At 40.7% G+C, this 26816-nt stretch overlaps 1 protein-coding gene across 1 annotated transcript; it reads left to right on the top strand.

Annotated features, from left to right (window-relative positions):
* The first annotated feature begins 232 nt into the window (after window positions 1-232).
* Window positions 233-26816, top strand: LOC148359905 (histone-lysine N-methyltransferase, H3 lysine-36 specific-like). The gene is made up of 23 exons (XM_088343340.1): window positions 233-556; window positions 2997-3754; window positions 9485-9620; window positions 9700-9872; window positions 11239-12802; window positions 12884-13008; window positions 13280-13502; window positions 13579-13679; window positions 14798-14890; window positions 14966-15142; window positions 15246-15338; window positions 15520-15643; window positions 16895-17095; window positions 18224-18403; window positions 18598-18754; window positions 19556-19761; window positions 21918-22030; window positions 22106-22375; window positions 22453-22569; window positions 24367-24508; window positions 24568-24674; window positions 24867-25065; window positions 25743-26816. The coding sequence occupies exons 2-23, from the start codon at window positions 3014-3016 to the stop codon at window positions 26405-26407; spliced, it is 5907 nt and encodes a 1968-aa protein (XP_088199466.1). The 5' UTR covers window positions 233-556; window positions 2997-3013; the 3' UTR covers window positions 26408-26816.

Genomic DNA, 26816 nt, shown 5'->3' with positions numbered 1-26816 from the left:
AAACAAGTAAGGGAAAATGATTGAAAGAAAGAAGGTGAAAAAAAGAGGGAAAGAGAAAAGAGGGAGACAAAGAGAAAAAGAGAGAGAAAAGGGGGAGGTAGAATGGTATTTGATGGTAGCCGGTTCCAAATTGATGGGGAGCCGGCTCTCGTGCGTCACTTCAGAGAGCCAGCTCGTAGAGCTCTTTCGTTCACGAAAGAGCCATCCCTATCACCACCACATTCGCTGGGTTTGTTTTAACGCCAACCGGGAGGCCAACCAGGCGGGGGGATCATGTAGTCAATAAGCTAGCGGGAGTACCATAAGTGGTGGTGGGTCTTGCTGACACCAGCGAGTCGTTGCGGATCTCCGCTTTGTGTCTCCCCTCCTCCTTTCCCCAAATGCTACTTTTGTGTTTCCTGCAGTTGAGGCCCGCCGATTGCGGAGAATGAACGCCTCGCCTGAGTCGTTTCGGCCTACTTCTGCTGGGATTGTGCACATCTGCGCACTCAAGCCTCGCTTTGTGCCTCGCAATCACGCGCCCGGGTTTGGTTTCGTAGTGACCAAGCAGCACATGGTGAGTTTTTAGGGAAGGAGATCCCCCCTCTATTATCGTGCAAGCGTGGTTCGGTTTTGGTTGCTGTGTCGGTCTATTCCTATTTGTGTGTTTGGTTGAGTGTCAGCTCTGCAGTTGCCACTTCCTTCCTGCCACAGGCTCCTCCATTGAGACTTATCCGCCATAGCAAGGGGCCTCAGCAGTCAAGCCATGTTGTATGATCGTTCAGTTTTTTTATGAATGAAACGTGTCATACACAAGTTGGCTTTTGTTGTGACCCGCCTCCTTTCGACAAACCATTGAATGACAACTCCTCTCAAAACAAGTACTTGAAAAATACTTTCTCAACAGGGTTTTCAAAGACACATTTAATATTATTAGGGATGTTTGTTATCCGTGTTATATGTCGAAGTGTCCTTGGGCAAGACACTGAATCCCTAATGCCCCAAATAAGCAGGTTGGCGCCTTGCATGGCTGCACGGCCGCTGTTAGTGTGTAAGTGTGAAGCACATTGTAAAGCGCTTTGGGAAGTCTTCATTGACTTAAAAAGCGCTATATAAATGCAGACGAATAAAAAAAATACTTTGTAAAATTACTTTTTCTCTGAAGAAGTGACCTGTATTTCTTAAGGGACACTGTGTAATATTTATTCACTAGATGTTGTTTGGTGTAGTACAGGGTTCTCCAACCTTTCAGAAGCTGAAATCTACTTTTTGTTACTAATAAGCCCAAAAGGCACTGTTTAATATGCATTTCTAAAGCAACATATATCATGTTATTACCATGTTGTTGCTATGCATTTTAACAGGTTAACGATTGATAGAAGGGTTAAAAAGACTTTGTCAACCAGTAAAAAATTATTTTCCTAGAGAACCACAATGGCGCAGCATGGGTGAGCTATTTTCAGAACATGTCCGCGGGCACCTCAGATGTCCTTAGGGGGCAGTCACCATGTTGGAGACCCCTGCACTAGAACCCAAGACAAACTTGTGTTTGCTACAATTGCAAGTACTCATACCTAAAAAAAGGATATGATTCACAACTCAGCCGTTACCTGTAATCAGAACTGTTATATTCCTAATTATTTTAATCTGAATACCAAATTATTCTCAAAAGATCATTTCTGACATTTACAACCAAACACAAATTCCTTTTTTACTGGGAACGGTATTATAGGCATGGGTGAGGTTCGATACCAAGTATCAGTGCTTATACCAACCTTTTTAAGGACTTAATGAGTCTTACATACTCACCAACACTACAGGTTAATGCGTTAGACTACCGCTTTTCTCCACTTCAAGTTAATTACTGGTAAAAAGAAAAAGATGTACGTTTTTGTTTTTTTTTAAATGAAAGGGAAAAAAAATCTTGTCTCAAGACTAGACTTTTAGTCTACCACTGCTTCATTTTGAAATAAGACTAAGATTTTGTACGTACAGTACTGTACGTACAATTTGTGCTGTTAAATCAATTAAAAAATTACAGCTGACACAAATTGCAAAACATTGTATGAGTCAGGAATCGAACCCAGGTTGATATGAGTGCCTTTACTTATCTAGACAACTATTTGTGCGGATGACATGCGAAAAGGTAGTATATTTTATCTCATCTCATTATTTTTTCTCACAGTGCCAAAATCAAATCTTGGACAATAGAGAGAATAGAAAGTCGTCCTGAAAGATGTACTGTTAATTAACCCCAATTCTGATTAATCATCAGATACACCAAAAGTTGTTTCCCTTGCTCTTTGTTGCATTTACTTCCCTGAATATCTTTCAGACGACTTTGTTTTCTCTGATCTTAAACATTTGTATCTAGCACTGTTATTAAAAAAATAGTGTGATAAGGAGATCAAATATAATGCCTTTTTATATGTCATCTAGACCATTAATGGTTAAGTTTTGGCGCTTTCACCGCTACGACCCGGGTTCGATTCCCTTTGCATACAATGATTCTTAGTTTTAGTCAGAGACATTTTTCAGCTGATCAATCATTGCACTAATATGTGCCGAAAGTGTATAAAATGTGCAATGGTTATACTTGAATAAATATGGTAGCTCTTACTGTAGTTTTAATTCCATGCGCCTTGTGTATGGAAAAATATATGACAAAAGACGACTTTTGGCTTGGGCGCCCGAAAATAGTGCGAAGAATATGGTAATATGGTTTTAGAAATAAAAATTGAAGCATTTAAATTTGTATTTTAGATGAGTTACATTCAAGCCCTCTTGACTGCAATAAATACAATCACTATGCTAAAAAAAATTTTTTGCTTTCACTACATTTTTATTTTAGAATTCAAATTTTCTTTATTGTCATTGATATCAATGTTGTGGAACATTTTTTGCAACATGATTAGACAAGGCGCTTCAGGTTAAAACATGTAATATAGAAACTTTGAACAGAAAAGATATGGGGTATTGCAAAGATCTCTAAAACTGCACTCTTCCTTCCTCTACAGGGGCGAACCATGTCAACATGAGTCAGTCCTACAGACCGGCTTTCCTCTCAGCATTCAGCTCCACAAGCCAACCTGAGCCGGGGCCCCACAATGGCTCTGTCGGCCCTTCTTACGGAAGGCCGTGCGGCATGGCTCGACTTGAGTCGGAGCAGGCGGCCCAGTCCAACCTTTACAGCCCACTTTGCAACTTTAACTCGTCAAAAAAGACTGACCTCCGCGCAAGGAACTGCCTGCTCCCACTGAGCCCTGTCAGGGACGGCTACGAAGTTCAGCAACAGTCCGTCGTTTTTCCTCCCTCTCCCTGTAACGGTGGCGCATCATTCGGATCTCCGCCACCCTTCACCCGGAATGGGATCCAACCTGACATTACGGATACCGTTGACTGTTATTCTCCCATTGCAAATGGCTACCTCCATTTTGGTACTACATTGTTTGACAGCAGTGAGACACAGCAGCAGCATGAACGTGTCCCACACAAACGGAGCGAGGCCTTTGACCCGTATCAGCAAACTTGGGAGCGCGCTGTTACTGGCACTCGAACCTTAAACTTCTCGGACAAAAGAACGTACAAGCCTACTGTTTTTAACCTGATGTCAAAAACTTTGTCAGAACTCAACCCCACCCTGAGCCCTAGCGCATTGCCTGAAATTTCAATGAGGGACAAATGGAGCATTGATAAGGAATCTGAAAGTGATGGCGAACTAGCCTCTGCTGATCCTGGACTTATTTCACCATCTGGCAGCAACTATGATGCAGAGGTAAGATTTTAAGCACAAGCCGACCCGCCGAATTCCATGTCGGGCCTAAAATGTCAGTTAGGCCTGCGCGATTGTTATCATGATAAAACATCTCTTATCGGTCGATATCTATAATTATCGCAACAATCACACGTCTTTTTTTTTCTTTGACATTTTAAGTCTAATTTTTGCTCTTGTGTAAAAGTTATGAAAATCTGATGCTGGTTTACCAATCTTTAATGTCATAACAAAGACTCATTGTGACAAACTAATACACTGCATTTCACAAATATGAGGAACATTAATCAAGTCAATACCTTCTCGGGGGGGAGCCAGTTGCAGGGATACACAGGTAGCGCCTTGCTACCTAGTTCATTTGTGGGAAGATTTTTTTCCTCCGGGTTGATGCTTGTCCGCTAGCACGTGATTGGGACTGAATTGCATTTCTTTCAGAGTATTCTAGGAGGAAATACTGTTTTAAATGGTGGAATTAGTTTGTTGTGTTGCCCTTCTCTGTCAGCAAAGTTTTCAGTGATTGTCGGAGCTTTTTATCAGACTCTTAAGTGGTCAAAATACCTTTGAACAAATGAAGATGAGGGACCTCTCCTGTCTATGACTCTTTCATCAGGTTTTAAGTGGGTATGCTGGCTGTTAACCTTCGTCTCTTTATCACTCATTTAGACCGCATTGTAGCCCTTTGGCTTTCACTGTGTTTGAGCTGCTTTCCGTATCTTTCGTTCTATTTCGTCCCAACCAACCGGCTGCGTTTCAAGCATGGATTGAATTGCATGGATTGGCTGGACCAAAGACCACGCTGAGTGGTGTGTGGGGAAGCCACAAAAATGCTTGAGTCCCTGGCAAAATGGCTAGGCGAGGCCAAAGAGGCGGCAGCACAGATGGAAGGACACTGTCTTCAGGGCGGTTTGGCACGTTGCAATGTCCCTGGTAGAATGGCAGCGCACCCCTGAAGGTGACTGGACGAACAAAAACTTGCAGTGGCGACAATGTGGCAGCGCAACATACGCACGGCACACAACAGCCCCACCAACTGAATGCCTGCCTCAGGAAGTGGCACAAAGACCCCGAGATGAGACTCGAGGAACTGCACGGGACGAAGCCGCACTATGCCCTCGAGCGAGCAGAAGGTGTCCAGGTGCCAAGAATTGCGTGCCCTAGGCTGTGGCACAAACACTTGGTTCCGAGTCAAGCCCATTAGAGGCCAACACACGAGCAGAGGCGGCATGATTGGGACACCAAATTTGCCTCCCTCCCCCCGTCAGGATAACCGAGCCAGCCAGTTGGGGACAGGCCATGAAACTCCTAAGCACAGCCGGCGCAGAATGGGGAACCACGTGCAGGCCGACCAAAGTAAATGGCACCAGTGTGCAGTCCACAGTGGGCAGGCAAATGGGAGACCTGGCAGGCTGGGGTGTGCCAGCGCAACCACGCCCAGAGGACCGTCCACCACCACAAGCGAGGGCCCACCGAAGAACAGTGGGTCACCTCCCCGGAGGCAAAAAAGGCCATACCGAAGCGCCAAAGGCCCAGACTCACCACATCCAGATGAAGGAGCGACAGCCCGGAGGGACCCCGACAGAAAGGCAAACAACCAGACAATAATAAAAGCCGGGCAGAATGTACCGTGGGCCGAGGCGGCATCCCAGGGAACGATGGGAGACAGGACCGCCCATGAAAGAGTCAGGCAGACACCCAAAAAAGTGTGTTGGCCACCCACAACACCAAGGGGTGCTTGCGCACTAAAAGGGACTGCAAAAAGCAGTGGCTAGGCGTCAACACAATGCTAACCTCAAATCAAATACAAGGCATGCAACCACAAGAAAGCGAATGTTGAATATCACTCGTAAAGCCCCAACAAGAGGAGGGGCTAACCAGCACAGGGCGGTGGATACAGTAAGTCGAGGGAAGTGGACGCCAATGCCGCCTGCACTGCAAGCTCGGCAGTACACACAGCACAAAGAAGCGTCCATCGCAACCAGTGCAACAGGAACGAGGCGCAAGAAGTCAAGGGAAAGGGGCGAGAACGCCGCCCGCACGGTCCAAGTCCACACAGCAAAAAAGCGCAACAGGATGACGACATAGTAAGCTGAGGGAAGGGGGCGCTAACGCCGCCTGCATGGCGTACGCGTTACAAAATACATACGTAAAGGTGAAATTCTGTGCTTGAAGGACTGACTCTGGTGGTCAGAAGGGACGAAATATAACTTCATTGCATTAGTGCCCCCATCTTCTACTGTAATTGGGTGGTATCCACACTTTGAATTATTGACTTTTATCGAACGTGTTTATGTAGCGCAACAAGAATTCTATGACTATAAGAATTGTTATTGTTTTGTCGCCCAGGTGTAATGTTAGTTATTATGTTCAGGTCAGGCCATTTTTTTTCTCTTGCTGCTTTCTTTTTCATTGCTCTTCTTTGTCTCTCTGTCTCTACTTAAAAGTTTCGTGCTAGACTCTTAAAGGACATACTGCTGCTGTGGATTATGTCCTAATTTTCAACCCATCAAAATGACGGCCGTTTACATTTTCCTGTCAAATCTTAAAAAAATCATTCAATGATAGAAAATTGTTGGTTAATGTAACCTCTGCAGATGCAGAAATATAACATGTAAACGTTTATACAGTCTACTTTAACTCAGGTTTTGTTTCAAAAGAAGTAGTTTGTTTGTCATCATAAATCAAGTCCTCATAAATAAAATAGGACATTTTGGTTTGCTTTGAGCTTGGTCCTGCAAATCAAATTAATTTTTGGGCTCGGGCTGGCTCAGGTATTAGAATCCGCGGGTAGGGTCAGGCTGAATTCTTTTATTCCCGATCTTACCTCTGTTATGATGCGAGTTTCCAATACTGCAGATTTTTCGTCTTTCTTGTTTATGCACATTTGTTCAATATTTATTTTGCCCTCAAGCAACACAATATTTCTCCAGTTAAATCAACCCTTTCCAAATAGGTTATTCTTGAACCATTAAATAGTTTTGTTGATATAGAGTGGTGTTAAATCAAAAGTACAGAATTAGGAAATGAGCATTACTCAGACATCTGTTTTGACGTTCTAACTTTTCAGAGGTAATTTAAAACTAGGCGATCAACTTTGTGAAATAATGCCCACTTTACAAGTTACATAACTCTGAAATACTTAAAATTCCACAAGAGAGTTAAAATCAACAGCAATGTAACTTAACACTTTTTTAACACTCATTTTAACATTCCAATTATTTCTGTTCATTGAATCAACCTGCAACCAAAATAAATCCTAACCACAGTCAAATGAATCTAATCCAAATACAGGTGTGTTAAATATTGAAATTGCAAATGAAACCGAGAATTTGCAACGTCGTTCCAAAGACGGTGGAGAATTGTGGAAGTTATCTGGCATGGTTTTTAAAAAATTTAAATCTTGGTAAGGCTTACTTAATTGTTAGTACAAAGTTATCCCTAGTTACTGTCCGCTGTTGACAATGTGTAGTTATTTTATTGCAAAGTATGTAAACGAGTTATTTTGTCACCACAGCAGAATTGTACGGTACCAAAAAATATCAATGTTAAAATCTAAAGTTCGACACTACTTGTAATACACATGAATCTAGATAAAGGTTAGTTATTACTTTATAGCATTTTAATTTGCAGTATTTGAACAAAATCTAGTTTTTTTTTAAAAATGGTTGAAGAACAGATCGAAAAATGCGTGTTTGAGTAATACTGTTTGTTATATTTTTCAAGGAATTCTTCAAGGCCATTTGATCTGCATCTCTCGCTAAAGTTTTTTATCTAAGAGTGATTACACTGTTCTCGTATGACCGACAGCATTTTTCTAATCATGTCAAATTTGCTTCTCCTTTTGTTTAAGATGTTATAGAGGTATTACTGTGCTTGTGTTGTGATTCAGCTTCTGTCTGTTTTGTTACCAAAGCAAGCTTGGCTTCTGATCTTTTTAACTTAATCAGCCTTTTTCCATTTACTATTTGTTTTTGGAAATTTTACTGTGTGTGAATTACAGTGGAGGGAAAAGTAATCAGTCAACCATCAATTAAGAATATTCTCCCATTTAAAGATTAGAGACGCACCTGACAACATTGGTATACTTCAACCATGGCAGACACAATGAAAAAAGGAAAATCCAGACAATCACAAAGTGAGATTTTTGAAGAATTTATTTGAAAATTATGGTTGAAAATAAATACTTGATCGCCACAAACAAGCAAGATTTCTGTCTCTTACGCAGCATTCACTTCTTTGGAGATATTCCTCCGTCATCCACTAGTTACCTGTTTTAACTCCTTGACATTCTAGAGCACACATGTCCAAAACCTCAAACAGTCGCACTCCAAACTCAATTAAGGCAAACACTAAAGAGTTTTTAAAGGACACAAAAAATAAAGGCTGGAAAGACTGAATCTGCAATAGGTAAGTAGCCTTGAGTGAATAGGCTAGTGATGACCTGCGAGAGCTGGGCTCAAAATAACAAAGGACACTATCAGTAACGCGCTACAATGCCAGGGTCTCAGCCTTCAGTGCAACACGTGTCCGCCTGCTTACACCACCACAAGTCCACGCCCGTCTGAAGTTTTTAGAGACCTCTTGGATGAGCCAGAGGAAGACTCCTATGTTCAATTGTATCCAAAATATAACTTTTTTTGTAGGAACACAAATTCTCCTGTGTGGAGGAGAAACAACTTTTATCATTTACTTAATCCTTATTCTACACCATAATTAGCTAATTGATTCTTCAAACATCAAATTGTATGTCTATATGGATTTAGTCGTTGATAGTTGAAGTATACCAATACAACCCTCTCATCATGTGGGAGAACCTGCATGATTGATGGTTCCCTAAATATTTATGTATGCACTGTATCTTTACTCCAAACACATCAAGTGTTAATATGTGGTCTGGTGGATCAACATTTGACTATCGCAGGGGTCAGGAACGAATAGCTCACGAGCCTCTTTTCATGAGAATGGAGATAAAATAAGGACCATCTTACTCTTCTCTGTATCATCTCAACTCTAGTACATGCAAAGTCCACACCTATTTCGATCCAAAATACAAAGAGAAAGTGATCCAACTACCATTTACAGTCGCAGGGTTACTCCCAGATACCCCGTTATTATGAAATCCTGTATATGGATGCACATTCATCGATGTATATTTCCTGTTGAGACACTTAATGACGAAAACCGCAACTGTAAACACCCAAAAACACTAGCAAAGAACGCAGCGCAATTTGGGTGACCATTAGGGGTGAGCGAATTTCTGCACACATAATGCACACACACTCTGTCTGGCCCAGTGTACTCTAAGCAAAAGGTAAAAACATCCATATCTTTCTCATTTGCAGTATTTTGCGACATTTTTACAAAAGAACTGCTCGCTTGTTTTGCATCCATTATTTACAACGAAAATGTTCAAAATGAACCTCGACAATCTTAACTGTTACAGGGCGACAAATTTTACGTGTTATAGTCTTTGATATGGGACACAGGTAGTGCCATTATTATTATTATTGAATCAATTTTATCAAACACCACTAAGTGAAATAAAAGGCCCTGAAAAATTAGCTTTTGTCTATAGAGCAGGTTTGCAGGTTTTGTTGAATTTAGTCTTAAAAAATATGATATTTTTCTTTTATGGCTCTTTGAGTCAAAAAGAATCCCGACCCCTGGACTGAAATATAAGAATTTATTGTGTTTTAAATATTTCAAATGGCTATTTTATTTCTCACCTAATTCAAGAGTCCACACACAAAGCCTTCTCCATCAGTACTACATGCAGAAGGTGAGTTGGTGTGGGCAAAGTTCAACAGACGTCCTTGGTGGCCCTGCCGAGTTCTCTGCGACCCTCAGTTGGGGCTTCACACAAAGCTGAAAGGTGAGCTTTTCCAAGCGCTTGTGACAGAATGTTATTATTCAATTTCATCATCACAGCTCTTTGTTTTGTTTTGTTCCAGCGCCTAGTCCCCGCCCATGTCGCATGTACTTTGTGGAGACCATTGGCGAGATGGTGGAGTCCGCTTGGGTCCCGGGCAATGCCGTTCTGCCTTTCAAAGGGGGTTATCAGTTTGATGAGCTGCCCATGATGGGGCAGAGAAGGAAACCGAAAGGGAAAGACTACAAGTGCACGGTAAGTTGTACATGGATTGACAAAGCCGTGGCCACACCGATTATATGTCTAGTAAAGGACACACGAGCAAACATAAACAGTCAATCTGAACGTTTGCACTAGATGAAAAAAGATGACTCATGGTTGGTAGCCGCACAACAGGAAAAACCTTCTGAACCAATTCCTACCATTATTGCCAGGGTGTATCAAACTGAACAAATCACCTTTCAATGTTTTTTTTAAAGAAATAAACATCATACACATAAACCACGAGAGAATATATTTTAACTTTTTAACACATTAAAAAAAGAAGTCAGTGACCTACTTTTATTTCTGTTAGCCAAACACTATCATCAAAACAGTGATGCACATTAGAAATGCAGAAGTATCAAATTAAGACTGACCTACAGGAATGAGGTGCAATACTGCTGATTTATTTTTGTACTCATCTTACTTTAAACTTTGCTGCTATCATTTTTCAAAAGCTTGTGTTTTTCCTCCATGGGTTTGCCTTCCTCTTTGAGAAATGTAGTTTAAGACTGCAAGATATTGAAAAATGTAATTATTCGTCTCTTTAATAAATTAACAAGTGTAACATATCAAATTAGTCTGTAGTTTTATAATTTCCAAAAACATTGGACATCTCTATCATCGTAATGGCAAGCTGCCTCTTGATGCCAGAATGATGCCAAAGACATAGAACAACCCCATGAGCGAGTTGAGCTTGGCTGTTTGTTTGATAATCGTTGTAATCCAAAAATGCTTCTTTCAAATCCCGCTATCCTAAAACGGAACATTAGTTAATTTTATCATCTTGGAAAAAATGAATCATTGATCATTTAGTAACTGGCCAAACCCATACCCCTGTCAGAAAATAGATCAGAGTGTCCAATTTGTTTTTCCACAAAAAACTAAAATTGCTGTAATAAAGCTAAAAAATTGAATTTCTAAATTAATCATTTTAAAAGACACCTCTATGTCAGTAAATAATTTGTTAAAAAAACAAAACAAGTGCAGGCTCACAAATATTCCGAATTTTGAAAAAGGACATTTTGTAACAACATCAGCAAAATATTTAATTTCTATCAAAAACAAAGATAACCAATTCTCTATTGTGAAAAACAAAAGTCGGCAGATTTTTACAGTTGAAAAGATGAAATCCTGAAGATTTTGAGAATTTCCAAGCCATAATGTAGCTAAATGGTAAATGGACTGCATTTATATCGGGCTTTTCAACTCACTGAAGACCTCCCAAAGAGTTTTACTATATTAGTTGTTCTAAAATAGTTGCTTAACAATTATTTGTTGGACTATTTAAAAGAATATAAGTAATTAATATGTGACTATTAATTTCATAATTGATGATCCTTTCAAATGTTCTTTGCAGGTTCCCAAAAATTTGCAGTCTGCTTGGGAAATCGGAGTGATTCAAGCTGATCATTTGCTCTCTGTGCTACCACGCAATGCCCCGTGTTTGCCTGCCGTGTCCCTCAACCTAGAGGAGTCTGTACACTGTCCACCTCCGGAGAGCCCCTCCTGTGAGGATTCCGCTCGTCTCACATCCCCTAAAACCCCCGAACAACACGTTGTTAAAAGTTCACCTGGAACATTGTCCACTCAAAGCAGAACTTATAAAAAGAAAAAGAAATGTCTGTCAGACATATTTGGGCACATTATTGGTGGGCCGACGGGATCGTCAGGTTTCATGGACACGCAAGACCTGGGAACAAGCCAAGCACTGATAAAGGAACAGGAGTCTCCTTATGCAGATTTGGAAACGGTACCTGTGTTACACTGTCCAAAGCGCTTAACAAATTCCCCTGTGGGGCAATTACAAAATCCCTTAACACACGTCAAAACTATGTTGACAGAAACATCCCAGCAATCAACACATACTTCTGCTTTTATGGACATTTCTGATTATAAAAGTCAAAGATTAGTGAAAAATAATGGCAGTTGTCTAGAGCTTCAAGATGCTTTGGCCCTCACTTGCGGTTACCATCTAAGCGAACCAGTTTCTACAGCTGAGTTGAAAGCAGAACTGTCTCCCTGTTTGGAATCAAATACTGAACAGTCCTCGCGCCTTAATCACAGCACTCCGAAGAGGCCTACGAGGAAAATGGGCAAGAAAAAAAACATTGTCCCTCTGTTAACACCAAGCATGGATGCCTTTCCCCAACCTGTAGAACTCAAAACGGACAATTCCAACACGGACTTGTCATCTTCTTCCCTCTCCTCCTCTTCGTCAATGACTCCAATGGATGCTTTCAAGGACTTAAAAGAAGTCACTTTCAAGTCTCTCACGGATGAGAGTAGCGACTCCCGCTTGGCCACTTTTCACCCTGATTCCAAATACAAATTTAGTACCTTTCTCATGCTTCTTAAAGACGTTCATGATACAAGAGAAAAAGAGGGAAGACCCCTGGTTGTCCCGCCATCACCCAATCTGATCATGGAGGAGCCCTTGGTTATGCCTTCTGCATCGTGTGATCCACTGCCAGGGTCTTCTGGCACTTTGAGACAAGAAATTCAAACTGATCAATTGGGAAAACCTACAGCAGTAAAAACAGAATGCAGGACTAAAACTGCATTGTCTGGGGACACTTATCACTATAAAGATGCTCCGTCACAAATGGAAGACGCCGATAAAGAACGGCGAAAACGGAGACTTCACTGCAAACGTTCGTCCGGCGTGGCCAATTTGGGATCCGGCAAGGACTTTATCAGTGGCCACGCACACCTAGCCGAAACGGATCCCGTTCCCTTCGATACTGCTGCCGTCTACCTCGACAAAAGCTCTGAATCTCCCATCGCCCCAAAGAAACGTTGGCAGTTGGTTGAAGAAAATGACACGAATGGATCGTGCGTTTCGAGAAAATCCCCAGATGTTCCTCTCGAAGCTGAGAGGCTTTCAGACAGCAACTCATTCTCAGAAGAAAGCGGTGCACCTGGTAAGAGGAACATGATCTCACCTAATTCTGTAACCAAGTTTGTTTCAAATTAAGGAGGTTTTTTTTTGGGGATCCTTGCAGGTCATTCTGAGAACAAGCGCCTCAGGAAGCCGACCAAAAGGCTCATGGAGTCTATGGAGGAATATGAACAAATATTCTCCCAAAAAAGGAAATCCACAAAGCACAGTTTGAATTTATCTGACACGGTAACATGGTCATTACTTTAGTGGATTATGGACCACAATCATGCAATGTTATTCTGAACTATGACTTTATTAAGCCTATTATGAAATTATTTAAAGCAGCTTGATAAAATGGTTAGAATAGTCCAGTTCAGGTTTATTAATCCTATTCAGTGTTTCCTCCAATGCTTTATTTGGCTGACCAACCTCCTGACTAATTGTCACCCCATCTCACCTTCTTTAAAGAGTATTTGAGGCATAAAATAATTTGGTACATTCCATGTGTGCTTTTAAGGTTGTTAGTGAGAGTGTGTCACCGGGCTTGGATCTCGGCATCACATCAGAGGCACAAGCCTCACCATCAGCCTCCATAGTTCCCCCTACACCTCCAGCTACAGAAGCACACAGTCAGTCTCAGGAACAGAAACCCCATGAGGGGCCTTCTACCTCCCCAATCCAAACCGAACCCCTTCATGAAGAGGTCATGGCAGATGAAGCCAATCTACCTTCAAAATCTGGTATGGTACTGTTGAAACAATCCCATGTGTCATGTGTTGATATCAAATGTTGATATTTTTTTACTCCGGGTTACAGATTTAATATCGGAAGAAGAAAAGACTCAGAAGTTGTCTCATAAGGTTTTGGATTCCAACATTAAAGAATTGTTAGACCCTCCAAAGGAAGAAGTCAGAAAGGTAAAGTCACTTCTAAATTGTATGTTTAGCTTTCATACCTGTTAGCCTGAGAAAATTGCTCCCCTTATACATTATTGCAATACGCCTTATTATGCAATAATAAACATTACCAACACAACATGGCACCTATTTACTCATAGCAAGACAGAATATGAAGAAATCTGCGACTATTTTAAGATATGATGAACTGTTGAAATTATTCTTAGACAAAGCATTCAAAGTTATTTTGGGGACGGGTCTCTTTATAAGCCTATTGCTTCAACCGTTTTCCATTTTCAGGTGATTTGCTCAATTTGTGATGTTAAGTTTGTTGCAACATAATCACAAAGACAAAATAAACAAGAAATACAAATGTTAGCATCTACAATCTCTGCTTCCAGTGACCGAAATTATCCAGATTAGAGCCGAAATGGGCAAGATGAGGTCGGTCTAACAAAAAACGAGTTGAAAATGATTTGCCCATACAAATATTTTCATATGATGTCCACAATTTGAAATGATAACTTTTAAGTTGACAGGTAGGAGCTGTAAAACCTCAAAAATCTTTGTAAACACTGTACACTGAGGCTGCAAAGAGAATTGTGTTGGCATTTTATGTTTATGACAGTAAAGACAATCTTGCTCACAAAAAATGAGTAAAGGGAAAAAAGTAAGGTAGAAAAAAGAGGTATCCCTTTGTGACAATGCTACTACCATGGTTGGGAAGAGATACAAATCAATGTATGGCTTTTTGGTGTAATTATTTAGAGTAATATGCATTTTTACTAAAATAGTAATAAAATAATGCCAGTGGGTTCTAGTCAAGACCAAGGTCAACAAGTTACTTATGAGCCTTCTCCTAAAGTTGTTTGCCAATTGCATTGGTGCTTTTAAAAAGTAATTTAAAAATTATTAACATTTTTTTGTTTACAATTTACATGGTACACTAAATATCTAATTTTGTTTTTGAATTAATGTACACAATAGAAATACATTGACACCAGTCCAAAAATATGTCTTTACTTTTAAGTTCATTTAAAATACATTCAGTTACTATCCTCAAACACTGAGAAAATGTGACAACCATTTTTTGATGTACTCAATTTTTCTTTTTAAATTAATATTTTGTTTTTGCAAAGGAGCCAAAGTACCCTCCAAAGGTTTTCACACAAGTAAAAGTGCTGGTTAAGAAAACTGTGATACCTCAGCGGCTCAGACTTAAAGGACATATGGTGAGAATTTGTCATCACGGCCACTGATTTCATAGTGTTGTCGAATATTAATCAAAATCCATTTTTACTGAACAGCTTGCAACTGTGAAGAAAGAAAAACCCGCTCCCAGTTCCTTTTCCCCCCCTGTTACTACTCCTCCGCTCGCCTCCACTGAGGATGTCAGAATAGACTCTGCAGCCAAGTCTCCTATGTTGTTGCCTTGCAGCACTGAGGAAAAACATAGCACAGACAACGAAAGCCTTAAATCTGAGGTGATACTGCAAAACCTTTAGTCTTCTCAGAAACTGTCATTTTGTTATTTGGCATAGATGACAAAAAGCCTCCATCTGTAATGAGCCGTCTTGATTTCTGTAGGTGCTTGATGCCAGTTTGAACGACAGCCCATCTTACCAAGTGGATGGAAAAGGGAAAACAGGTGCTACTTCCTTAAAAGAGAATGTCTGCCTGGTAAGGAGCTCCACAACACCTTCTCCCAGAATGTGAGGCTATTGAGTCGGAAATGCCTCTTAATTTACAGACTCCAAAAACCGCATGTCCCAAACTAACTTGACAAATTCCTAATGTGAAAAAAATATCTGTAACTGTAAGTCAAGTTGCTTGGCCTTGATTTCCTGTGACTTTTATGCAGGTATGTGAGAGGACGGGAGATCTTCTTGTATGTGACGGCCACTGCTATGGAGCCTTTCACCTAGAATGTATTGGTTTGTCTGAGCCACCAAAGCGAAAATTTCTCTGTCAACAGTGCACCTCTGGTAAATGAAAGTCACAAATGACTAAGACTGCTTCAGATTGCCTGAAAATCACAAGATAAAGCTCCTTCACTGTAAATAGTAAATGAGGGATTGACATTGTATATATTGCCATTATTGGCACATGACATGTTTGACTATAGTAGTCATTAGAACTTAATGTGATTAGCGTACTTTCCACACCATAAGGGACACCGGATTACAAGGTGCACCCCAATGAAGTCTTTTGTCCTATTTCTTTTTTTTTAAATTCATAAGGCGCACCGGACTATATGTTGCAAGAAATTGAGACTGCAGTAAGATATTCTGTGTTACAGGGAACGTATTAATGCATTACACTAATATGTGCCGCTAACTCAAGTCACAACAAATTGTATATGATGAGTATTGAAACCAACTAGTGGCAGTTTTAGCACCAACACATTACCATTAGACCTCCAGTAGAACAAATGATGTATGAAAAGGACTTAGTGCTTACCTCATCATCACACTACTTTTACTCACGGTGACACAACACTGATTCGCCTAGTGCATTCTGAAAGGTTAAATGGTCTCTCAACTTCATCACATTTGCGTTAATAACCTCTCTGTTTGATATCTTTGCATACGTAAAAGAGCTTGAAGTAGAGGGATATTTTCAAACTAATCAGAATGCACGATGCAAATCTGAAAATTGGATAGGATTTTCAACCCATCAGAATTGTGATAATAAACCCATGCAGTTGTCTGTATGTAAATCTTCACCAATAAATATTAGAGACAGGAGAAAAAAAGTGTTTCAACAACTTTATACAAGCTCTTTTTTATTAAAACGAAGAGGTTATTGATGCACAGGTGAAAAAGTGGAGAGATTGATGAACCTATCGGAATGTACTTTAAAAAAATCTGTGTTGTGGCATAGAGAATAAAAACGGTGTTATAATGAGGAAAAAGTGTAATGCCTCGTCACATGTGATTTGTATAACTGGTGGTACCCTGTCGGCCCGAGTTAGATTCCTTTTGCATATAAATTTTGGACACTTTGGTCAGCGATGTTGATTAATTTAAACAGTCATTGCTCAAATACGATATTACCATAAAACCTTGTTTGGTAATACATAACAAGAATTACTGAATGCATTTCCAATATTATCTGCGGTATATAAGGTGCACCAGGTTATAAGGCGCATTTTAAATTTCTGGCCCAATTGAATTTTTTAGGTGCGCTTTCTAGTGCGTAAAACACGCTACATTATTCCTTTGCTTCTTTTTCAGGTGTTCACACATGCTTCGTATGCAAGAAGTCGAGCGATGGTGTGAAGCGTTGCATAATCCCATTATGCGGAAAGTTCTACCACACAGACTGCGTTATGGCATTATCAGCCACGGAGCGACATCACAAAAGCTTCCGATGCCCCTTACATGTTTGTCAGTCCTGTCACATCGCCAATCCTTTTAACGCCTGCAGCTCCAAAGGTGAGGAATTGCATATTTTATCAAGGAAGTGACAATAAAGTTGCTGAGAACGGCTTGTGATCCACCATAAATTCCAGACCACCGGAGCACCCTGTTAAAAACCGCCTTCTCAAATTAAAGAATGAAACAAAATTTTGTCCCTGGACAAGCCACTCTGGATTTTAAGCCGTAGACTTAAACAGCCATGAAAATGAACAAATTCACATCCATTTCTTACATTTTAAGCTAATTGCATACCTGTTGGCAACCGCATTGGGAATTTGGTATTGACGCATTTGGCTGCACAACGGTGCCATGCCCCCACACACCTGATGCTATAGTCCTGCTCTGTCCTGTTTAGGTCATGCGCACATATATACTACTACGCTGAAACAACTCGAATGAGTAATGCAATTTAAATTGTGAGCCTATGTTGCTAGACAACAGGGCTAGGGCAACCATACTGCGGAGAATAGTGCCAGATTGAATCGAAGCGTCGTCTTTTAGTGTTTTTAGTCATTGCCGCTTGGCGCGGTAATGGACCAAAGTGCATATGCTTGTTATCGTTCCTGATAATTAAAGGAAACTACAGCAACCTGACATTGACGCTGATGATACAGAAAGAGAATAGAAGCTATTTTGATGTGTAACTTCTACTGCTGTTCATTTTGGATTTATAAATTGACGACTCAATTTGTGGGTGAAAAAGTTGAAATATCCAGAGTAAGTCAAGTTGCTTGGCCCTGCGACTGGCTGGCAACCAGTTCAGGCTGTCCCCCGCCCACTGCACGAAGATGGCTGGGATGGGCTCCAGCACTCCCGCGACCCTACTGAGGATAAGCTGTGCAGATAATGGATGGATGTTGTTAATATTGAATAAAAAAAAGTCAAACTTCGGCTTTGCGGCTGTTATGTATTATAAGAATAATGTTGGCAAAAACTCAGAGGTTTGTAGAAATTATTGCGGTGTTTTGTCTTTAGAGCGCATTGGTTGTGAAAAAAAGCAGCTCCCTGTCTTCGGACCACCACAAGAATAAAATAAATAAGCAGCACAGTATTTACAGCTGCAGTGGTCAAAATGTAGCGTAAAAATAGCAGCCTATCGTGTGGAATTTACAATATTTATTCGTCTTTCGTCATACTTTGCAGGTCGTTTAGCTCGTTGTCTTCGCTGCCCTGTAGCCTACCATGCTAATGACAACTGCATGGCAGCTGGCAGCTTGGTGCTGACCAACAACGGGTTTCTCTGCCCAAATCACTTTACTCCTCGGAAAGGCTACAAGAACCATGAACACATCAATGTCAGCTGGTGTTTTGTGTGCTCGGAAGGTAACTGCCCCAATATTTTGGAGTCTTGAACACTGTGGATTATTAAAATGATTTTCCTAAGCACAAATTGTCTTTAAGTAATAATTGTTTCATAGTCCCAAATCAAAGTCAAAAGTCATTTGTGCACAAAAATAAATGTCAAAAAATGCAGCAGCCATGCAATGTTTACATTTGTTGCTGTTTTTTTTTTTCAGGAGGCAGTCTGCTTTGCTGTGAATCTTGTCCTGCTGCTTTTCATCAGGAATGTCTGAATATAGAGATGCCTCAAGGCAGCTGGTTCTGCAACGATTGCAAGGCTGGAAAGAAGCCGCGTGTCAAGGACATTCTTTGGGTCAAATGGGGACGCTACAGGTCAGTTTCAGTACTATTATAGACGTTTAAGGAATATTTTGGACACTACATCAGGATAGAGAGTGAGTCTTGATTTTGTATTCTGGTGCTGAGGAACTTTTTGATTTGTTGTAGATCAGATGTGGGTGAAGAAGTCTCTGGTAGTCATGGTTGAATGGAATTGTGCAGGAATTACAAATCAAGAAACATTTATTGATTTAAAATAGGGCCTTGTGACATGATCAAATAATTGAAATGTTAATAGTCAATCGAGACAATTACGATTTAAATAGATTTTTAAAAAATAAACCCATGTGGGTACACATTTTAAGTCAAGTCACATTTATTTGTTGTCACAATATGTTAACCCAACAAAATGTAACAATGACAATAAAGGTATATTCTATTCTATTCTATTTGTATAGCCCTTAATCACAAAATGTCTCAAAGGACTGCACAGGCCACAATTACACCATCCTCTAAACTGAAACCAACATTTTTTACATTTATCTTTAAAATAGGTCATCTACTGTGGAACAGAATCGTTTTCTTATCCCCAGCCGTCCTCATGAGAAATAAAAGATAATTGAAGTGTATTTAACTATTGTACTGGATGAGTAAGAAACAAATAAAATGCAGCTTTTATGAAATGCTATAAAGCCTTATCCTGAGGCCAATTTAGCTGTTATAAAGGAGCATCCTTTTAGCACTGAACTGAAAGTGAATTGAATATTTATAAATTACACATACATTGAATAACAATTCTTCTTATACATTGTGTGCCTTTTTTGCACTACTAAAACGAGATCGAACCCTTTTCAGGTGGTGGCCTGCCGAAGTGTGTATGTCTAAAGATGTCCCGGATAACATCATGAGGATGAGACACGGAGTCGGGGAGTTTCCGGTACAGTTTTTTGGCTCCAATGATTTTGTGTGGACTTATCAAGCCCGAGTGTTCCCCTACATGGAGGGCGACACACACAACATCGAGAAAATGGTCAAAGGGACGGACGTTGTCTACAAAACCGGTACGTTGGGCCTATCTCATTTTTAATACCGTAACTTCTGGACTACAGAGCGCACCTGATTAAAAGCCGAATACTTCAATTTGAGAACAAAACTTAATTTAGCAGATTAAACAGCCATAAAAACGAACAAATTTGCATCAATTACTTACATTTTAAATGTGGTGCACATCTGACACCAACAGCGCCGTGCCCCCTCAAACTTGACACCATTTTCAGCTTCGTCATTTTCAGTTTTGCTCCAGGTCGTTTACGTCATGTACTGTTAGACTTCTCATTCATCTTCTGTCATGTAGCCCAGTAATCCCTCGTTTTTTGCTGGGGTTGCACTCTGAAAGCCTCCTAGGATAGTAAATACCTGAGAAGAACATTCATGTATTTGTTTATTTAGTTATTAGATATCAGTTATATAGGACTGTAACAAAATAACAATATAGAGAAGCTTGAAGGTCAGTGTTTCCAACGTCGATGCTACCTCCTGTGGCTATGGACCCTAATTTTGAGCCACAGTCTCCCACAGGTGGAGCAGGAAAGTCCTAATGATTGACAGAGGTTGATATAAATAGTACAACGAAATTGGAGGGATTCTCCTTTCACTCTTAAGAATCAGACAGCTAGCTGCATGCTAGCATTGGGGGATCCTCGATTTGAGCCTAGTCTCGTGATGATTAAAATACAACAGTCATAATGTCGCGGTTTCTCACAAGGTGTAGCTGTAGGTCATCCTTTTAATGGGTAATGTATCTGGCGTTGGTGAGATAAAGGCTCGGCAAGGGTGCCTTTTGCCAGTTTATACATAACCGTAGGCTGAATCTGCGGCCCCGCTTTTGCTTTCTCTCCCGACGCCGCTTCAATCTTTTCCTAGACCGGATAAAAATCCACGGAGCACCTGGTGATTAGTATTTCATTGCGTTCTACTGACTTTTCCCAGGGTCCAATTTAATGAATGAATTTATTTTTAATGTAACAAGACATTAAAATACTACCTGTTGGCAAAATGGTAAATGGACTGCTTTTATACAGTGCTTTTTAAGTCACTGAAGACCTCCTAAATGAAATGAAAATGAAATGATCTGCATTTCTATAGCGCTTTTCAAGTCAAGACTTCCCAAAGCGCTTTACATTGTGCTTCACATTTCCCAATAGCGGCCGTGCAGCCATGTAAGGCGCTAACCTGCTTATTGGGGGTATTAGGGGTTCAGCGTCTTACCCAAGGACACTTCGACATGTAGTACGGAGGAGCCGGGATCGAACTGCGATCTCTTGATCCCAAGACGAGCGCTCTACCTCCTGAGCCACTGCTGCCAATTTATTTCACACTTATCCATTCACACTCACATACCAACCTTTAGTTTTATATATTCATATATATATATATATATATATATATATATATATATATATATATATATATTTATGCATAAGAAAGTATTATGTTCTGTCAGTCTACTTTACCTTTTCAGAGTATAGCCATAAGCAAGTAGAACACTTTAAGACCTGAATTTACCTTGCAGAGTATATTTAACCACAGGCATAAGCAAGAGGGAAATAGGGAGGGATGGTTTAGAGAACAAACTCTTGTCCGCAACTATTAACATTTCCTACAAGAACAGTCAAGGTGTTAGTGGCCATCTTGGGGGGCATGTTGGGCACTTTCCCACCCATGAGTCCTATGACACTGTACCATTTCAATCGGGTTGCTGAGCTTCGCATTATGTTTTTGAGGGCACACTGACTTGTGCGCCCGCCCCGGGTGTTTGACTGACAGCATAGATCAGCCTATCACAGTCACACACACAGTCACACCAATCCTGCACACACACACAGCCTGTCTTGGCCTGTCCCATGATAAATATCGAAAACTGGGTACTGTGAGGGATTACTGCACATGAATAATGTTGACAAAATGTTGACAAAAACATGGACTAATTTCTATCAAAGGGAGTCATAAATGTTTCCAGACGTCACAGGGGTGTTATGCATTTAGAGCGCATGCATTGTGGAAAAGAACAGGTTACAGTTTTCCTTGGTGCCGCCACGACAAAAATAAAAAGCCACAGCGTATTTAAAGTGACTGAGTTTCAAATAGGGCGAAAAATTTGTGACTTGGAATTTAAGGTCCTGTTTGAATGTGATCATCAAAATGTCTTTGTTTGCAGCCCTGATTGATGCTGCAGAGAGGTTCAAAGAGCTTCAAGCAGAGAAAGAAATGAAGCAGCTTCAAGAGGATAAAAAGATTCATAAGAAACCTCCACCATACAAACACATAAAGGTGTTAATTTTTACCCTGTGCATGCTTTCTCTTACATCGGCATAATCATAAAAGCGTGTAATTTTGGTGTCCTAGTTCAATAAGCCGATCGGGAAGGTGCAGATCATCACGGCTGATCTCTCCGAGGTCCCACGCTGCAACTGCAAAGCGTCCGATGAAAACCCCTGCGGCGTGGATTCGGAGTGCATAAATCGCATGTTGCTGTACGAATGCCACCCTCAGGTTTGCCCAGCGGGAGAGCAATGTCAGAACCAGACCTTCACCAAACGCCAGTACACCAATGTGGAGATATTCAGGACTCTGTCACGGGGGTGGGGTTTACGCAGTGTGTCAGACATTAAGAAGGTGAGTTGAGTTGTATCATTTGGGTTTTTTTTTTTAAATCGCTGACAATAATAATACTCTGTGTTTCTTTTTCCAAGGGTTTGTTCGTGAGTGAATATGTGGGCGAGGTGATTGATGAAGAAGAATGTCGGGCTCGAATCAAACAAGCTCAGGAAAAAGACATTTTTAATTTTTATATGCTTACGCTCGACAAGGTAAGATTCTGACACCCGTGGCCACTAAACTTAAACCATCTGTAATTTACGAAAAGCAAAAAATTTTTGACTCAATACTTTATTTCAAGATTAATATCAAATCAAAATTGCTTTCTTAAAATTACCAGTATCTTTGTTTAAAAAGTGAAATGCAGTAATCCCCGTTTTTCACGTGGGCTGCGTTTCTAAAAGGACCTGCAATAGTCTTAAGTAAAGTAGAAACCTTTATTTTTTATTGATTAAATACCTTACTATACATTGAAACCAAAGAACAAACCCTATTTACAGATTTATTTATAAAAGATACAAGCGTACGTAATAAAGGATCCTCAAGCTGTTTTATGTACGAGTACATCTTTGACAGCAACATTATTGACCCTTAGGCAGAAAAGGGGCGGGGTTTTTGTTGAGCCAATCAGAATACAGAACATAAAGCATGATGAAATTCTGTGAAGTAGAGAAACCCCAAAAAAGGAACTTCAATACGGCGAAGGGATACAATTTCTTACTTTAAAAAAGTACTTTTTTTTTTTAACTCAAAAAACTGCAGCACAAATACAAACGGAAAATAACTGGTTGTTGTTTTTTTATAATGCTATGCCCATTCGATACCAGCTTCACCTAAGAATTTTCTTTTAAATAGAGCTGCAGTTATCCAATATTTTGATAGATAGATAGATAGATACTTTATTCATCCCCGAAGGGAAATTCACATTTCCAGCAGCATCCCTGAGCTGAGAACAGTACAATAATAAAGCCAAAAGAATACAATATACAAATACCCAGTGTGACGTGCAAATGCCCACTGTAGCGTGTTATATAGAGTAACTAAATAGTGCTACACAGAATACATATTGCAGTATGATTCGGTAAAGGTGTGGTTTAATGTGGGCCTTTACTCTGCCGGGTGGAGTTAAAGAGCCTCATGGCATGAGGAAGAAAAGATCTCTTCAGTCTGTCCGTAGTACAAGACAGTGACAGCAGTCTGTCGCTGAAACTGCTCTTCTGTCTGGAGATAATGCTGTGTAGTGGATGCGATGGATTGTCCATGATTGACCTCAGCTTTTTCAGTGCTCGTCTCTCAGCTACTGTTGTTAGGCTGTCCAGCTCTTTGCCCACAACAGAGCTCGATATTCATATCTACATTATAATTTTAAGATACAAAAACAAAAGACTAAAAACATATTTGACTTGAAATTAAACAACCAACTGGGTTTCATTTTTTCGAGAGCTTGTTTTTTTTTGTTTTTGCCCTTGGTACCTATTTGCTTCCAATGGTGGCATAATTGACTACCTGCTACCGCTAAATGAAAAGAAAGCCAGGTTAGTAACCCTAACTTGTAAAACAAAGCTAGCTGCTTGTCTGAGTAGCAAAAATATGCTCTGAATAAAGCTGCAGTTATCCAATATTTTTATATTCATATATGCAATAGAATTTCAGCTTCACAAACAAGAGACCAAAAGACACATTAGACTTGATAATAAGTAACTAACTGCGTTTTATTTTTTAGAGAAAGCCTATTTTTTTGTATATTTTCACCCCTTGCACCTAATGCTAACGGTGGCTTAAGTGGCTACCTGCTAATGCTATTCGCTAAAGTGGCCGAGCTAACTTGTAAAGCGATGCTAGCTTCTTGTGAGTAGAGAAAATCTGCTCTGATTCGAGGCCTGAAGCTCGAACAAGAATAAGATGGGCATTAAAGATGAATGACTTCTCACGATCGCATCAAAGTCTATCACAATCTGATGGCGTCATATCGTCCGCGCATACTTGATGTGTCTGTTTTATCATTCAAGGACCGAATCATTGATGCAGGACCAAAGGGGAACCAAGCTCGCTTCATGAATCATAGCTGCCAACCAAACTGTGAAACTCAGAAATGGACTGTGAACGGGGACACCCGTGTTGGATTGTTTGCTCTGCAAGACATCCCAAAAGGTTTGAGTGTATCAAATCGCTTTATGAAAATACTGAACTGAAGGGCGTTGTATTTTCAGGCGTGGAGCTGACATTTAACTACAACCTGGAGTGTCTGGGCAATGGCAAGACCGCATGTAAATGCGGAGCACCGAACTGCAGCGGATTCCTCGGAGTTCGGCCCAAGGTAAGAATTCCAATTCCACTTAGGACATGAAAACTCTATTTGTTTTACTCCAGGTAAAATTTCAACACACAACAGTGCCCCTCAGAAAATCACATCCATGACAGCTGATCAATGTGAATGGAAGATTTATTGACAAAACGGTGATGGGCTGTCAATGTCTTACTTTGCCTTATAAATCGACCCTTTTTTTAGAACCAGCCGCCAGCTGAGAAAATGAAAGAGGGCAAGAAAAGAGGGTCCATGAAGAAGAAGACTAAACAGGAAGTAACCAAGTTAAGGGAGGATGAGTGCTTCAGCTGTGGCGACGGGGGCCAGATCGTGTCGTGTAAGAGGCCTGGTTGCCCCAAAGTTTACCATGCCGACTGCCTCAACTTGGCCAAGAGACCTGCAGGTAAGTAGTGATTACCTTTAGTTACTACCACCTTCTATATCAGGGGTTGGGAACCTATGGCTCTTTTCAGTGCAACTGGGTCCGAGATAAAATAAGTGTCAGGGTATTTCCTTCTGTGACTTTCCAATTTTAGTGAATGTGAAGTGAGAGCGTCACAGTTAACTGTTCATTCGGTCCAGAATATATTGTGCAAAGTTTCAACTACAGTTTTACACTTGCACTGTTATACCAACAGACCCCATTTGGCTGTACGTCTCTGAGGAATCCTTTTTATGGAAACTTATTAAAAAAATCTATGGTCACTGTTGAGACACTATATAATGAAAACCCTCAGAACAACCCTAGATACCCCCAAATGCCAGCCCAGAGCAATTTGATTGGGTGAGCGGTAGGAGGGGCGATCTCTGCACACAGATTGCACTCCCCTAATTACATTTGTATGCTTCTCGTTTGCACTTTTTTTGACGATTTTACAAAAGAGATTGTGGTCAACAGATCAATCTTTTCATCAATGTGGATGTATATTTACTGCCATAAGACCTCAAATGTAACAAGCATCCAAACTTAATTTCTGTTTTAAGTAAAAGAAAATGCTCGTTACACACAAATCAATATGGTAGTATACACATAAACTGAAGTTTTCAGTTATTATGATTGAAAAAAAATATTATTTCCAGGGCGATGGGAGTGTCCGCGGCACCAGTGCGACATCTGCGGCATTGAGGCGGCGTCTTTCTGCGAGATGTGCCCCAGCTCCTTCTGCAAAAAACATCTGGACGGCATGCTCTTCATCTCCAAGCTGGATGGCAAGCTATCCTGCAACGAGCATGACCCCTGTGGGCCTGACCCTCTAGAACCGGGCGAGATCCGCGAATACATGCCCGGCACCACCACCCCCAAACCTGCCTCTGTGCCTTGCGCAGTTTCAGAATCTGAAGGTTCTTTCCCTGGTGCCTTGCACGCTGGTCCAACTGACCAGGCCACTTTTGGGCCATCACCTTCAACCCCTCCTCCTCGTCTCTACATCAACACAAAGACTGCTACCTCCAGTTTCATTCCATCTTACCTCACAGACAGGACCGAAGAGCAAGTGTTTTCCAGCCCCGCGTCCTCCAACGGTCACAGTGAGGATGGGGAGATAGAGGAAGGGGAGGTCTACGGGATAGACGTAGACCTAGTTGATGAAGAGGATGACAGCGGCGATGACGATGATGGAGATGACGCCGTGCGTGAGAAACAGGTACATGGAAACGGCATCAAAGAGGACAAAACTGATGTTTACGGCAGTTGGGATGGTTACGCTGAAGAAGCTGGCGATGAAGACCTAGAGGAGGATGACTAGGGTGAAAAGTGACCCTCACGCCAACTACTGTTAAACGCAACATTGCTCTGTCCTCGGTGCAGAGTTCCCTTCTCACCCCAGACGACTGCAACGACATTTTCTATTTGTTATGGTGCCTCGTCCAGAAGGCGATTGTAGAGGGTCATCCACTTTTTTGACTTCTGTCGATATTTGTGTCTAGTGCGTTTAGCTTCATTTGTAAGTTCTCTTACACATTGTTTACATCTGTGTCTTTTTACATGAAATTATTTTTTTATCCTGCAAAAACCGTAATCACAAAAAGGTATTTTGTTACTGTTTTTTTTCATAATGTCTAGAAAAAAGGAGCAAGTGGCCACTGGTATGTGTGCACTTCATCATTTTCACTTTGCCCAAATGCAAAAATAAAGACACTGGAGTCATTACGGAA

Source organism: Urocampus carinirostris, chromosome 9 (genome assembly GCF_059441175.1).
Source record: "Urocampus carinirostris isolate Australia breed hairy pipefish chromosome 9, RoL_Ucar_1.0, whole genome shotgun sequence".
Taxonomy (NCBI): domain Eukaryota; kingdom Metazoa; phylum Chordata; class Actinopteri; order Syngnathiformes; family Syngnathidae; genus Urocampus; species Urocampus carinirostris.
Note: the sequence above shows the minus strand (reverse complement) of the source record. Positions and strands in the feature narration are given on the sequence as shown.